The sequence below is a fragment of the Periophthalmus magnuspinnatus genome, chromosome 16 (genome assembly GCF_009829125.3).
Source record: "Periophthalmus magnuspinnatus isolate fPerMag1 chromosome 16, fPerMag1.2.pri, whole genome shotgun sequence".
Lineage (NCBI taxonomy): Eukaryota > Metazoa > Chordata > Actinopteri > Gobiiformes > Gobiidae > Periophthalmus > Periophthalmus magnuspinnatus.
The window spans coordinates 19672788-19688954 of NC_047141.1; the positions used below are offsets into that span (position 1 = coordinate 19672788).

The following is a 16167-nucleotide window of genomic DNA, read 5'->3' on the forward strand; positions in this document are numbered from 1 at the left end:
TGAGTTGAATGAATAAAATAAACATCCTACGTAGGCTAATATTTAAGCCATGCATTTTATCATTGGAAATGTATTATATACACAAATTAATTTAGTCATAGCCTCGAGGTTATCAAATCAAGTTATTATGTAGCAAATAAGAGGATGAATTGATTCTTTATGCATTTTTAAGCAGCACAGAGCTACTCTTGCAGCGATGATGGAAAAGCTCCGCCCATTGTTAATATTTCCACCAATCACTGCGCAAAGGGTTTTGAAACCGGCTAAGCAACTGCGCATGCGCCTTCCAGACCCGTGTCAAGTGCAGTACACGGAAGTGGAATGCGGTGGGAAGTGTGCGTGGGTCACATAAAGGGGACAAGAGAGTTTTTGGACAGTATGGATGAATGAATACACTGAGGTTTACGGATATTTTCATTTCAGTGGAGTGTGTAATATTAACATGAAGTTGCTGAGTCTGATTTTGGACTGATTAGGTAAGAGATGCTGACGCTTTGGAAAATAACAGGTTTTAGGACTGAAGTAGCCTTTAAGCCACTTGACCTCTAAATTACAATGAAAAATACTTCTTAGATTTTCAGTGTACTTTAACTTAATAGAATATTACCATTAGATAATATACTCTATATTTTAATAGCACCTCTTCCTTGTTTGTGCTGTCCCACTAAATGTTGACACTGTGGTTATAGGAATCAATACAGTGTTGTCTGCTCTGGTTAATAACATTTTAACAAACCTTACCTCCTAACATTTTATAATTTTAATATTCATAATCCCTACTGTCATAACTTGCAGCATTTACAGTGTCATGCTATTGGAGCTTTAGGCTATGTCTGTGCTACCACATGATACTTTTCCTGGATCAGTGTGTCAGTGTGTGAAAGGTCATATGCCTCTGGCCTATATCTAAATCTCTACTCCCTCAAATACTAATACTAATACATTTACATTTCTTTTGCAGACTTTTCTCATCATCACTTCCTCCCTAACCTAATTCCTGCCTCCATTATGTCACTGCTGACTCACGTGCTCGCCTGCCTCTTCGGGATGGGCTCTTGGGTAGCCATCAATGGGATGTGGGTGGAGCTTCCTCTAGTTGTCCAGGAGATCCCAGAGCACTGGTACCTGCCGTCCTACTTGACTGTCCTCATCCAGATGGCGAACATCGGCCCTCTATTTATCACCCTCATGCACCGTTTTCGCCCTGGGACCCTAGACGAACGGCCTGTCGTCTACTTCATTGTTGTGTTGGGTGTTATTGCTACATTCCTGCTGTCTTTCTTTTGGAAGAACACAGTGACAATTGCTGGATCCTTGCACAGTGTTCCTCTTCTGGTGTTAAGCTTTCTTCTCTCTGTAGTGGACTGCACGTCTTCTGTCACCTTTCTGCCCTTCATGATGCGCCTACACCCACAGTATCTCACCACATACTTTGCAGGTGAAGGCCTCAGTGGACTTGTGCCTGCTATGGTGGCTCTGATCCAAGGTGTTGGCGTGGTTCACTGTGAGAATGTCACCCTCTTGGCTAACACAACAGCCGTTAATTCAACTACAGCAGTGAGCGGAGACCTGCAAGCTGTCAGCGAACCAGCTAAATTCTCTGCACAAATATTCTTTCTTTTCCTCAGCTCTATGATGGTTGTGTGTCTTATAGCTTTCATTCTGCTCAACTGTCACCCTGCTGTATCCCGGGAAAGAAAAAGTAATATATATTATGTCACTGATCTCGCTCAGGAAAAGAGGGATCAAGGGTTGTCACTACACTCTCAATCTCCAGAACAAAAACCAATGATTAGTTCCCAGGAGATGGCCAGGTGGGAACCCCGCAGCTCTTTTGGCAGGGGCACCTATAGTAACTTTGAGGTGGTGTTTATCTTTTTTGTACTTGCCTGGGTCAATGCTTTGACCAATGCAGTGCTGCCCTCAGTCCAGTCCTTCTCGTGTCTGCCTTATGGGAACCAGGCATACCATCTGGCCGCCACCCTAGCAGCTGTTGCTAATCCTATGGCCTGTTTCATCGCCATGTTTGTACCACAGAGGTGAGTGTACACTTCTTTGTACAATGCTAATCTTGTACTATGTTTAGTGATTGATTAGTGATTTTATATCCTGGACATCTTGTATGATGAAATCTTAATAACAATGAACAGTATCACATGAAATTACGCCTTTTTATTTTTCAGGTCTCTCATTTTGATGGGTGTCTTGACTTTATGCGGGACTGGATTTGGTGCCTATATCATGGCAATGGCGGCGTTGAGTCCTTGTCCACTGCTGGTCGATAGTACAAGTGGAAGTGTAATCATAGTGAGACATTTCCATTTCTCCTTTCAATGTTTTCTACTGCTTGTTAATTTGGTTGTTTTGAGCCATTATTTTAATTGCCTTTGTCTATTGTCTAGGTCTTCGCGTGGATCCTATTTGTCTTGACTTTATCATATGTAAAAGTCATTATTGGAGTAATCCTCAGAGATGAAGGACACAGCGCCCTTGTGTGGTGTGGAGCAGTAGTGCAGCTGGGGTCAATGGTCGGAGCTGTGTCCATGTTTCCAGTTGTGAGTCTTTATGGACTGTTTAAATCAGGTGATGCCTGCAACACAAAGTGCCCAATATAAATAATCCACATGCCTTATTAAGTTAATGATAATATTATGAACTTGGACTAAAAGAGCTTTACGTTTTGTTTGTTTGTTTTTTTTCTTTTTGTTGTTACACTTTTTGTGGAGATGGTCTGGAACCTAAGATATCTGTGAACATTTTGTTACAAAAAATAATGTTTGATTTCATGTGTGAGGTCAAAAGTATACTTGAACATAAGTAGCCTACTGAAAGTTACAACAATCAGCCTTATTAGTAAATGTGCAGAAAATGATAATAATAATAATAATAATAATAATGTTGTTTACAGTATGGACTTTATAAATGTTACCAGAACACAAGCTTGATTTAAGTTTATCATTCATGTGTTTTAAAAAAATATTGAAAATAAAATTACTGTTGGTGAAAAAAATGTATCAGTATCAGTAGTGAAACAAAAACTACTTCAAGATCTATTTTACATGTTGAAGGATTAAATTGATGGGAAAAGAAATGAAAAAAAAAATGCACACAACTCTGCAAAACTTCTAATCAACCACTAGATGTCGCTCTTGTAGTATGTTTAACGCATGAGCAGTGTTTTCACTTTGGTCGTTTCAGTAGCTTTTTGCACTAGTGTAGATTAATAATGATGCCTTGAAATCCAAAATCTATCTAATAATGTTGAAAAAATCGCATTCCATAATTATCCCGTTATTGGACATTGCACAACTAAACATAACCTAGAAGTGATGCATATCCGTATTAAGAGTGATTACTTTAGTGTGCATCATATATGTCACGCATGGAATGCATCTTGTCCATATACATATGTTTGTTCTTCCGATTTTAGCCACTGGGACACAGAGCCATAAGGACACTCATGGTTGGTCATATATGATTCAGATCCCTGTGGTCACTCACAACATCTGGGGTCATCATTTCCTGATAGCTCACCCTCACCTCTGTCCTATGTCTTTTTCACATATGGTTGTGCGGACTAGAGGTAACAAATCATCTTACTACAGCAATCAGGCATAACAGTGGGTGTGGATTCATTCCTCACTTTGGTAATTGATCAAACCTTGCTTGATCCAAATGTGTAATGACATAAAGTGAAAGATAGTTCTCTACTCTTCTCTCTACACCTTCACCATTTGATGTCTCTTTTTACTCATGTCTTCTTCGAATCACACAGCAGACATTGTGACTGTAATTTCAATTTAAAACACATGAGGGGGGATATCCTAGCCTTGGCTGTTCTTTAATGGGCCGTCGTGGGATTGGAGTATGCAGAGAATGATTGAATTTTGTAATAAGGCCAGGAACTATTGTGCGTTATGCAATCGACCATTCCCCACTCACAACGCGACGTCTGGTAAAACCTCGGGCAGGAGGAAGAAGAAAAGGAGCTGGAAACCTTGACGTCTGGACCCTGAGACAGACAAATATTTTTGCTGCTAAATGACTCAAGACTATATAAAAGTAAAACTCTGAGATGGAGATAAAAAGAGTAAGATGTGAGCAGCCACATCAAACTGAATGGTTTTGAAACAGGCTGCTTTTAATGGTGCTAAATGAGTCTTTTTACACTGTAATGCATGACATCCTATATTTCCTGAAACATATGGAGCCCATACAAAACTGCCATATTGGTTTATTTATAAGATTGTGTCATGTCTGTGTTAGTCTTCTGAGTCTTTCCACCTGCGCTACCACACTTTTTCACTTTTTGCTTTTGCATGGGCAAAAGTCACTAATAGGCAAGGGAAGTTTATTTGTATAGCACACAAAGGCATGAAAATCACAATGCAAACAAATCAAAACATAAATAATCATCGTGAAATTAACATTAAAATAAAAGAGTGCAGAATAAAACCCTTTCAGTCGTATGCACAGCCAAGCAGAACTGTTTAGAGCCTGGATTTAAACATTGTTAAAGTAGAGGCCTGTCTCACATCTTCAGGAAGACTGTCCTGGGCTTTAGCTACATAAAGCTGAAATGCAGATTGTTGTAAAAATATGAACACCATGAGTTTTTAAGGTTTACCACTCACTCCGTTCACATGTAGTGGTAAAATAGGCCTCCTTTTAGGCCCTTATGCAAACTGACTGCACAAGACTTTGACTACTTTAGCGTACTATCCATGGCAATAGTTTTCTGACCACCACTACACATGACTCTTTTACAAATTGCGCTATTACAGAGGACAATTCATCCCCTGTCATGGTCTTTTATTGTCATTACATTCCGAATACTACTATACATAATGTCAAACAAATACTAATTGCTGAACCTCTATAGCCTTTGCAATAGCTCAAACTCGTATTGCTGTTTAAAGTAAACTTTGATTTCACACCTGCTACTTTGGATTTCTCCTTGGTGATCTACAACTTTCAGCAGCAACATCCTTCCCGTTAGGCCCATTACATTCCTATGGACCCTTTTCTCTATGGCCAACTTCGAACTAAGACATAAAGTAATCAAAAGTTAAGAGCAAACACTCAAGGAGGCACTTAGCACAAAGAAAAGCTTTTATGATAAAACATTCATATACAAGACAGGAGACAGGTAATCTTTGAGGACGATAGGGTTGCCTTGTGGTCAGTTTCAGTGTAGTAGGGCTTGGGGAGTGTGGATGAAGGCTGCTAATGACCTCCCCACCCGCTCATCACACACAGAACTGTCTATGCAAAACAACTCAAACCTGAGAGTATCTTTAGTGGTGAGAAGTGGTGTGAAGTGTGCCTCAAAGAGCTGTTGGAGGCTGCAGTAAAGTACACTTTCTTGACAAGCCGATTTTAGTGGAGACCGATAATGTGCATGCATATTAATGGGGAAAGATGTACAGTCAATAAGATATACATTATAATATATTCAACACAAGGAGGCAGATGAGCGCTTCATAGTCTATAACTTTCAAAGTCATAAACACATTTGCATCGAGAGAGCCCTGAGTCCAAACTTATTTACTTTAGGCTTACTATGTTTTGTATTCTTTTGTTGTTGTTTTTGTGTGTGTAATTATTATTTTTATTTTTAGATTCTCATTTTTACTTAAACTGTTGTTTTGTTTTATTGTTTTTTGTGTGTGTGTGGGTTTTTTTTGTAAGATTAATGTAAGATTTAATGAGTGATTTTGATTTTCCATTACATAAAAGTAACATAACTGTGTCCCCAGATATATAGACATGCTCAAATCAAATATAGCTTAGCAATGATTTATTCTTAATTACAAAAAAATGAACATGATGGCCACGTTGTTTGTTATAATTTAGTCTTTTGGTTCTCAAACTGATTATCCAAGAGAGAATAAGCCTCATATGATTGTCTCATTTGGTTTTGCCGGTTTCAATGCTGAAATCCAGTTAAAACCTAAAATACCTCTCTCTGATCTTAATCCTCATAAGTCAATGCTAGTGCAGCCTCTGAGAGAATTCTGGAGGTTCTGAGCTTTCACATGAGGCATGGCTTGTCCATATACTGAGAATGAGCAAAACTTGTGTCTGTCCTCTATCTGCAGGTTAAGGCAGTGGTCACCCAGGTTCAGTTGTGATTGTAGTGTGTATATGTGTGTGTATATGTGTGTGTATTATATATATATATATATATATATATATATATATATATATATATATATATATATAGGGAGAGAGAGAGAGAGAGAGAGAGAGAGAGAGAGCAGCAGTACAGCAGTATATACAGTTTCTTTAACTAAATTTGCTGTCCCGGTGTGTGCCCACCTTGCCATTGACTTTATTCAAACTTTGTTACTTAAACATGTTCATTTGCGTAATATTATCAATTGCTCATTAAAAATGCAGTAAAATCTGTATTTTTATCTGTCTACTTTTACTTTTTAGTTTCAAGTTTAACTATAAGTTGAGTCTGAGTGTGTCATTAAAAATGCAACTCTCCCATTACTCTCCCATTAAACAGTGCACCGTCATATTCAAAACCAAAACAGGAAAAGGTCCAAAAGCCTCATCTGTCTATGTCGGGAAGTCGTGTGCTCAGGTCGACTGTGGGGTCAGTGGCAGGTCGCACAGGGCGTCCATTAGTGGCCTTATTTAGACTTATTTCTTTAAGGGGAGTGATTGGCCACAAAGACAGAGAATCATTACCTCTGCCCGCCCCCTCTCTGCCAGCAGTCAATAATGAGGGATCATTAAAATGAATAGATGGACGTTCCCCTTTTCTCCGGATCCTTATTGCAAAATCAGTGTCAGGGGAAATGAAGATTGAGGTTGTAGAAGGCGTCTAAAAGCCTAACAGTGATTGTCGTGAACTCATCTCCAATGCCAGGCTCCTTTATCTACTGTAAGAGTCTGCACCTGCCTGAACTCTGCTCCGGCAAGAGCTTTTACTGAGGCCCATTAGAGCATCCCTAATGTGCGCTTCAATGTACTTCAACATAAACATGGCGTACATGTACTAAAACATTTACAGCAAACAGACAAGGATCGCCGGATGGCTCGGCTTTCAGTAGAGGCAAAGAGGGTTGAAAGAAATGTGCAAACTGGTAAATAACAGCTGTTATTCAAAAGTAAACATTTGTAAAACAATACTCTGTATTTCATTGTGTTGTGATCACCTCATCATGCATTTTTGACACAAGTAAGACTGGACAATTTGAGCATTATACTTATAGGTACATTATAAAACACACTTGGACTGATTTTGTGTAAATATTTTTTACTTAATCGCTCCAGCTGCAACATGTGTGCATTCAATCAGAATTTTTAGCCAGGATCACATTTATCTTATTTCAAGTAACACCATGAAATTTCCAGAGACAAAGTAAAAGAGTTAAAAAGGTTGAATAAAGCATTAGGACCTTTTGAGTACCAAGAAGCACTGCCTGACTATAAACTGTCACTTTAAAGAGATGCTCACTTTTTTGCCTTACTTAAGCACAAACATCTGCAGTAATGGCAAATTGTTTAAATACTCGCACAACATTTTACGCAAAAGAAACGAGCAAACTCAAGCTGAATGACTGCAGATGGAGAATAAAAGGACGGCACACAGTTTTCCAGACCCCATCTGTTTGCTTTTGTGGTGTGTCTCTTAAAATGTCTTTTAAAACAGTGATTTGTCTGAGGGCCTACTCCATTGTGACTTGGCTCTTGGGTCATCCCTTTGGCCTGTCCCATGTGAAACCAGCCCATGAAAAGACTGCCCTGTGCACCTGTAGGCTCAGACTGTCCCACCCAAAACAGATTCAAACAACGCATGTAAAGGCCTGGTAAAGATGACACATGTGGTAGTCATTGTGCTATTTTATCGCGTCAAAACTCCTGATAAGGCTGTTTATGTTCTCCTGACATATGTTACTGAATACCCAACTCCCAAGTGGCAAGAAAGAGCCAATGGAGCACACTTATGGGATCTAGCTATGAAAAGGTCTGCCTGCATGGTCAAGTAATTATCTTTTAAAGCATCTTAAAGCATGCTTCTCTTAACATGCCCTTCATAACGCAGGGATATTGGGAATTTACAGCAAGCAGATGGACTTTAGGTGGTAGGAGCGAGACCATTTGGCCTGAGAGCTCACTTCGTAAAGAGGCAACATCAAGAGTGCAGTGGGAATACAAGAAGAAAAGATGTGGGGCAGTAAAGTCACTATAAAGGCAGATAATGAAACTTCTAAGTCATGGCCTCTGCAGGTGTGGAGGGCAGGTGGACACAGGGAGGGCCTGGCACGTGCTGGAATCATCACCCAAAATACACAAGGGTTTAGGTGGAACCTTTGTGCACAAATATAATTGTTTTTTGAAAATAATAGTATTGAAAAATAAGAGTATTCTGTAGTGACATGCGTTCACATGCAATACTTTGGTTTGGCACCTAAACAGAAGTGGATGAAGGAATTTTCTTATGTAAATAAAAGCACAGATAAAGAGGTTAAAAGTTAATCAAGTACAAGTAAAAGAATCCCATGAAAAAATCTGCTTCAGTAAAAGTATTTAAGTACCTGTTTAAAATGTAATTTAAGAGTAAAAAGTAAAAGTATTGTGTTGTTAATTTATTTAAGTGTTGAATGTAGTCATACTGATTTTAAAAAAAGGGAAGATTTTGATCAACACTAGCAGTACAAATGAATTTCTTAATTTCTCATGAATTTTGAATATTCAATTTTGTTTACTCAAAGCCAAAGTTTGAACTCAAAACCTTTATGAAAAGTACTTCAAATCATATGAAAAGTACTTTCTACTTTTCAGTCTAGTTCAAATAAGTACAGACACCTACTCTAAAATGTAGTAAAGTAAAAAGTATCCACTTTAATATTTACTTAAGTAAAGTACAGATACCTACAAATTCTACTTAAATACAGTAGTTTAGTACTTGTCCTTCATTACCTTCCACCACTGCCTATATACATAAAAATTACACTGACTTGTAAGTTATGTTGAAAAAATTTTGATAAGGTGTGCTGACCTTTTGTTTTCAATGTTTAATCTACTTAACAACAACATTTAAGAAGCATCCATAAAAGACAACAGAGAACCAATTAGGCATGTGTTTCAATAAAGTAAAGTAAGTATATAATGAATATTCTTTCTAATAAGTAATAATAAGGATTATATTTTAGAGATTTTATACATTGCATTGTCTAAGAGCTGCCTTGAATCTGACCCACAGAGACTTGGCTCCCAATCTGCACCAATGACCTCTCAAACCCTACCAGTTACTCATTCACTTGATACGTTCATACATATGCAATGTGGATGAAGTGTCTTGCCCAAGTGCACAATAACAGCCTGATGCGGTCAGAGCTGGAGCACCAAACTGCAGTTTGCTTGGCACCCTCGCTGTACTGGCTTTTGTACTAGTGTGCCTCTTAGCATACTTAATCATTATCTCATTGTGACAGTTATTTGGATAATCAAGAGACCAACATAAATCAAATTACTCTACTTTCTTATGTTCTTATTTTTTCCAAAACAAACTTAATTATGTATATTACAAATAAAAAAAATCCACAACTCTTGCAGATTGCAGGCCTCTGTATGTTTTTTCTCACATAATTGGTATTCCTGCTCTACCTAAACCTCTTTTGCTTAATGGCGCAGTGTATTGGAAAGCATGGCCTGCAGTCATGCTTCCTTCACTGTGTCAAAGGGTACGGCACATTGAGAGGAGCGCTCAGGTAAGTGCCAGGAAAAAGGGGCGTGTCTGCATCTGTAAATATAGTGCCTCTATTTTGGGCTTACAGGGGAGCACCGCCTGGGCCTGCCTTCTGTCTCTGAGCAGGCCATGGGCGGTTCTGAACCCGGGCAAATGGAAAAAGTGGGCATGCAGGACTGGCAGGTGGTACACAGGAGCGTGGCACGACTCCCAGGGCGAGGGTTATATCAGACATAACTGCTCACCGCTGACAATAATCACCGGAAAACACAGGCCTCTGCTTGTACCTGCGCACCAATGCATTTTTGTTTAACTACAATGTGCGGATACAGCACTAGCAATAAGTGTGTATTAACTAGAATTATGCACTTCTTCTTTTTCCATGTGCCTAATGTTTTCTTTTTGTCTGTATAAATCAAACTGGACTCTTATGGGCTTTAAGCCATGTTATGTTGTTACTGCCTCAAAAACATACCTAAAGTTGTGTTTTGTCTCATTCACACATGTTTGAGTAATCCTACATTATTAGTCTGTCTACATCTCCAAAGCTAAAATGCTCTGTTCCACCTTGTGAAGTCATGAAGCAGTTGTTTTCAAGTTAAGAACAACTTTTTACCTTTAGTTCAGTGTAGAGGGGCAATTCCAGGGCTGAAATTATCCTAATTATTTTTGGAGTGTATGGACTTCCACTTCCTGTATCACCACATGACATCACAAGGTGTTTTCTGTTTGAGAGAAGAACTCAGCCTAAATATGCAGGATTTGTGTGTTAAATATGTGTGAATGACACAAAAAACAACTCTAGATATATTTTTGATGAAGAAACAACATTATAACATAGATCAGAAAATAGCATAATATGGGCCCTTTAAAGTTAAAGTTATATTGTTGACATATACTTCAAATGTGTATTGTGAAATTATTCATTACATACAAGTTATAATGATGCCATTTATTTATTTTAATATAGAGAACACATTAAATGCACTTTAAACACATTTCTTTTTTTTTTTTTTTTTTATAAATATTTCATATTAAAGAGAAATATGTTTGACCTTGTGCCTACACAGAAAAGCATTATGGGTGTGACAAGTTTGTAGCTGAGAGAGTAAGGCACAAAAATAGAAAACATTATGATACAGTTAACTCATGCTAATATACCACATGTCCCAATGTGTCAGGAAGTGACTGGATATGTCTGCTCTATTATCCCAGTGTGATGTGCATGCAACGGATCATTTGGAAAAGTGTTCAACATTTGGTCTGCTCTGTATGGACAGTAAAGTGCATTCTGTTGCTTTCCTATGGGGTGAAACTCAATGCTATACTTTGTGAAACATAGGCAATAATTTCACCAAAGACAAAATCATTTGGTTTATTTAGATCAATTATTGCCAACTGTTTGCCATAACAGTCTGGCTAACCCCAACAGTTGAAGTGTACTGTCAGTGTGCCTATTTACATGATGTGCAAAAGCAACTAATGCGCAAAAGTCTGTAAGTGTTTGAGGGATCAATTTGAGAGAACATATTTCACCAAATATTTAAAATCTAATTATATACCATTGTTTTGAGATTCAATGGAACAGACCAATACCTGGGCAGAGGTCTGTGCTCTACAAGTGCAGCTATATCTTCAATATATGTTCATAGCGTCTCTTAAAATCCCATCCTAGACTTTTGCCCATTGTGTGTATTTAAACCTGCAACGTTAAAATTTAGCAGGTAAGCATACCATTGTTAACAGAATTTAGGGGCAGAAAGAAAATTGAAAAGTCTGCCTCAATAAGCCACTCTTAGTCTGTGCTGTACGCTAATTTCGATTGTCTCAGCATGACTCAGTTGAAGTTGAAAACTGGAAGACAGGGTCGGGGCCATTTCAGTTGAGGCACTAAGGTGAAAGCATTTCATAGAATAGCTATAGATAGAGAAAACCAAAGCAAATAAGATAGATAAATGGCATGATACAACCTGAAGGCATTCATATTATCAATACATACAAAATAATATACAAGGATAATATGCTTTAGCAAATAAAATACAAGGCTAGTCTATTCACATAGTCCGATTCAACATATTGTCCGGCGTGAGCTCCCCTGGAAAAATCATTCAAAGTTGTACAAAAAACATGTAGACAATAATAATTTGGTTTAGAATGGACACATAAATACATGAGTGCTGTCGTTAATATTACTGCAGTAAGGCACCAGTTTGCACAAAGAAATTGACGATCCACTGTCCATGCATTATTATACATAGTAAGTTGTTTGGTCCACTAATCAATTAATTTTCTTTGTTAAGGCAAGCAATATACACTGCCCTTGAAATCACTTCCCTTTCAACATTCATGGAGTTTGTGGATCTTGCCAATGATTGTCAGTGTGCAGTTGGAGAAGTCAAAAAGAGTCAGAGATCCTGGTCAAATATCCAAATTCTTCATAGTCTGGATCTCATTGTTTTGTGGTTATCTTGTTGTCGGAGCTGTGAGCGGCAGACGGGTCCAGGATGTCTATGCATGAGTGTGCACGGAAATGCTGGAGAGGTCGTTTCTGATGATTTCATTAACTGTGGAAAAACATACACAAAGGGACAGCGTTAGTCCAAATTATACAGAAGCATGTAGTTCATAGTGCTAATTTAAAAAGATTTGACGCCAAGGTTGTTTCTATAGATCAGTGGGGGAATAAGTACTAAGTTACTAAATAATATACCAATACTATGATAAAAGGTAAAACTGACAGAAGAGAAAGAGATACAAATGTAGAGAAAACGCAAATAGCAAACAAAAAGCAAAAAAAAAGTAAATACATCGGGTGCATAGTAGTATCAACAGCTAGTAACAGCAGCATAGCAGTGATGAGTGAGGGAACAACAAAATCTTGATATTTCCATACTGAAATGGTATTGAAAGTATCACATCTCAAATGTGCTGTTTCATAATCAAATTCACATTTGAATCATTTTCTTAAATACATTGTTTATAAAAGTTTATCTGCCTCATATATATATATATATATATATATATATATATATATATATATATATATATATATATATATATATATATATATATATATATATATATATTTTATTTTTTTTTTAAGCTGAGGGTATTGGACTGATCCAATCGTGCATCATGACTGTAATCTCATGTACTCTCTTAGCATAGTTTCACTTTTTAATACATTCTTGCTAACTTGAATAAGAGCAGATATCAGAACAATATCAGTGAATTCTTTGAAAGTTGTGTCAGCCCCCACATGGTCCCAGTCTAAGTCATGATGTTTCCTGCACTTGTCCCTAAACCCGCGCCTTTCCCATAGACCAGCAGACACACATGAGTCCAGCTCTTATCATTTCTGTGTGCTTTGGCAAATCCCAGGGAAGTGACTCTGGAGATGGCGAGGGCTCTGCAGTCACCCAACAACACAAACAAGCAGCCCATGGTTTTGTGATCGAGACGCGCTGTGATAAAGTTCACTGATGTAGACAGAGAGAGTGAGGTTAGAGACAGGAAATCCACCCACTGAACAGGGTCTGCAGAATGCTATTGATATGGGTTTGTGATACCAAGAAAATAACATAGGCCTAAGCTCATAGGGAGGTGTTGTATGACAAAGAAGTGTCATACTTTAGCAACGATTCATCACTAGGCTTCTTTAGGAATGAAATAAATACAAAATACGTTTAAGCTACATTGTGCATCTTTAATACACATATATTGAATCAAAAGAAAAGGCTATAACACAACAACAAGGCCAGTAACCACATGGTCACATAGGGAAGAGTGTAATATTACCTGCACTTTTAGGCCTTTTGGGGAAATGCAATAGTGGATGTACAATTTTACTAAAGCCAATCAAGGAGTAGTGTGATTTTGAACTGCACTTTTAGGTCAAGTGGGAGAATGCTGTAGTGCACTCAATACATACCACTGAGCCATGAAGACTCAGTGGCATGCATTGAGTGCATTATATGGTTTCTCTTAATCTTAATAATCTAATTTGAATAAAACACTGAAAATAAAAGAAGAAGGTTTCAAAAGCCCTGTTGGCAGCCTCTGGAATAATAACTTGACTTTGAAAACATACCACACACCTTCGCACACACAAATCAGGCTGGTTGGGACTCACCCCCCTAAACAGGAGGAACTCCCATTGGAAAAACCTGACCTGTGCCAACACTGCTGGCTGTTTTCAACTCCATTTGGCTCCAGGCTGAGCAGGCATTTACACGCCGAGGTTATTTTTAGCTCTGCCACACCAGGACATTAAGGAAGTATGGGGACATGTAACAGTTAAATGAATGTCACTGCTGCTCTGTGGGTCTAATACAATACTGTGTCACAAGTCTCACAAAAGTTAATTTAACAGAAACTAACACAAGTGCCAATAAATGGGTCCACACTTAACATAATATTTGTTCTGTGCTCAATTAATGACACTCTGAGCAAAGAAAAACATTATAGATTCATGATTAAAATAATATATATATATATTTTTCCATTTCATGCCGTGTCAACCAAAAATTGATTGACTTGGAAAAACCCCAAACTTCCAAAACATCCTCAAAAGTACCCTTTAAAATGCACACACTGTCGTCACAGTGCCGTTACAAAAGTGCTATTTCCTCTGCCCACGTATTACCTGAGCTGTACTTTTGCTACTGATCAGCTAAAACTTTTTCCATTATAAAGATAGAGGAGGGTAAGAGACTGGCCCTACTATGTTTTATTTGAGTGTGCACTGGGTCAACGAGTGAATCTCAATGTGAAACAGGATGCGGCGAACGGTTGCACCACAAAATAACACCAACATTCTATTTATAAATGTTATTAAGACTGTTTGTGTCATGGCTACGAAACTGTGACAATAAGACACTGAAACAGGTTGGACAGTGTAAATATGTTTCCCAGAAGAACATAATAAATACAAGAATACATTTAAAGCCAAGCCAAATGTGAGAACACATGCACACTTACAGAAGTTTGTCTGAGTTGAAATACAAAAAAAGTTAAATAAATAAGTAATATATTTAAAATTATTTACCAGGATTATACAGACAAATTGTGTTATAAGTCAGAGCCATTATATCAAACAAATACATGTAAAGGTTTATGTGAGGTTGGGCATTCTGCATAAAAAAGTTTTTCAAATTAATATGAAAATCACTTCTATGCGATTGCCATAGTTTCATAGTTGAGTTATATCATAGTTTTATCATTATAACATCAGGTTATGAGTATAAATCCTGAAAATAAATAACTGGCCACTAAAATCAGAATATTCAAATATAATTCCATAATAAAAGCCTGTACAACATTCCTATAAAGGTATATTTCAACACTCATTTGTCCTGGCATCCTTCTCACTGCAGGTTGGAAACTGTTCCATTTCTGTTTGCCCATGCAGGTTAATAATGGAAAGCTGCAACAGGGAGGATCCCCATTCATGAATAAACAAAAACAGTGGAAAACTAAACTCCCGATATTCCCCGGTGAGAAAAAAAAGCTTACTTAAACAAGTGTCTTCCTTTATTAGTCACAACGCCAACGCAATTTGTACAGCACCATTCAAACCTGTCAGGGCCTATTCTTAGGGCTGGGCAGCTGGAGGGTCTATTTTAGATTGACACCAAAATACTACATACTATAATAATGCTTCCTTGTTTGATTAAATGAATGTGTATTTTCAGTGTTGGTATCCCTACTTAGATCCTCATCTTTGTCAGGTGTGCCAGGATAATTCCAATACAAATCTGTCTTTATCTGCTGCTTCGGAAATAAAGGTTGAAAATATTGTTGCAGCAAAGGTTTATTTAAAGGGTTCAGTTTTGATAAGAACAACATTCCAGCCTGAATAAATATTAGATTGTATCGCTGGACAGATACCTAAAGGATTAATACAGTACTATGACTTTGTAGGATTATGCAAATTAATATGGGACTATTCCAATTGGTGTAATTTTCTGCTAAACAATCTATATTAAGAGTGTTATGTTAGGAAAGCTGGTGAGAAGTCAAGCAAAACAAAAAAACAAACAAAACTAAATGAAAAAATAAAAAATAAATAAAAAAATTAACTAATTCATTTATTAGAAAGGAGATGCTATCTATGGTAGGGCTGAACAATTTGGGAAAAAAATAATTGTGATTTTTCTGCATTCAGAAGAATTGCAAAAAAAAAGATTTAAACATGAGCTATGCAGAATAAGACTGGATATTTCCTTATTTGTGAAGGAAATTATGGCACTTCAAAAACTGCAGTCCTTCCAATTGGCCAATTGCGTCCACTTAAATTGTGAGTTTGATTCAATTGCAAAAAGCAGCCCTATTGCGTTTTTCAGTAACACTACTTGGCTGCTGTCCTCTTAGGTATTGCAGTGTAGAAGTTGTGCATAAACCTGAGCGTCACATGGGATTGAGTTAGAATAGTTAGCGGCCTCCTTTGAGCAGAGGGT

The 16167-nt window shown here is 37.6% G+C and overlaps 2 protein-coding genes across 2 annotated transcripts in view; one reads left to right on the forward strand and one right to left on the reverse strand.

Annotated features, from left to right (window-relative positions):
• Positions 1-294: 294 nt before the first annotated feature.
• On the forward strand, positions 295-3083 carry zgc:91890 (solute carrier family 52, riboflavin transporter, member 3-B). Its single transcript, XM_033981652.2, has 4 exons — positions 295-476; positions 962-2039; positions 2184-2307; positions 2403-3083. The coding sequence occupies exons 2-4, from the start codon at positions 1009-1011 to the stop codon at positions 2613-2615; spliced, it is 1368 nt and encodes a 455-aa protein (XP_033837543.1). The 5' UTR covers positions 295-476; positions 962-1008; the 3' UTR covers positions 2616-3083.
• Positions 3084-10744: 7661 nt separating this feature from the next.
• LOC117384418 (nuclear factor of activated T-cells, cytoplasmic 1-like) overlaps positions 10745-16167 on the reverse strand; it is a 57008-nt gene continuing 51585 nt past the window's right edge. The window contains exon 10 of the mRNA XM_033981741.2: positions 10745-12273. Within this exon, the coding sequence (XP_033837632.1) occupies positions 12218-12273 (56 nt within the window). The 3' untranslated portion in view covers positions 10745-12217. The remainder of the gene's footprint in view (positions 12274-16167) is intronic.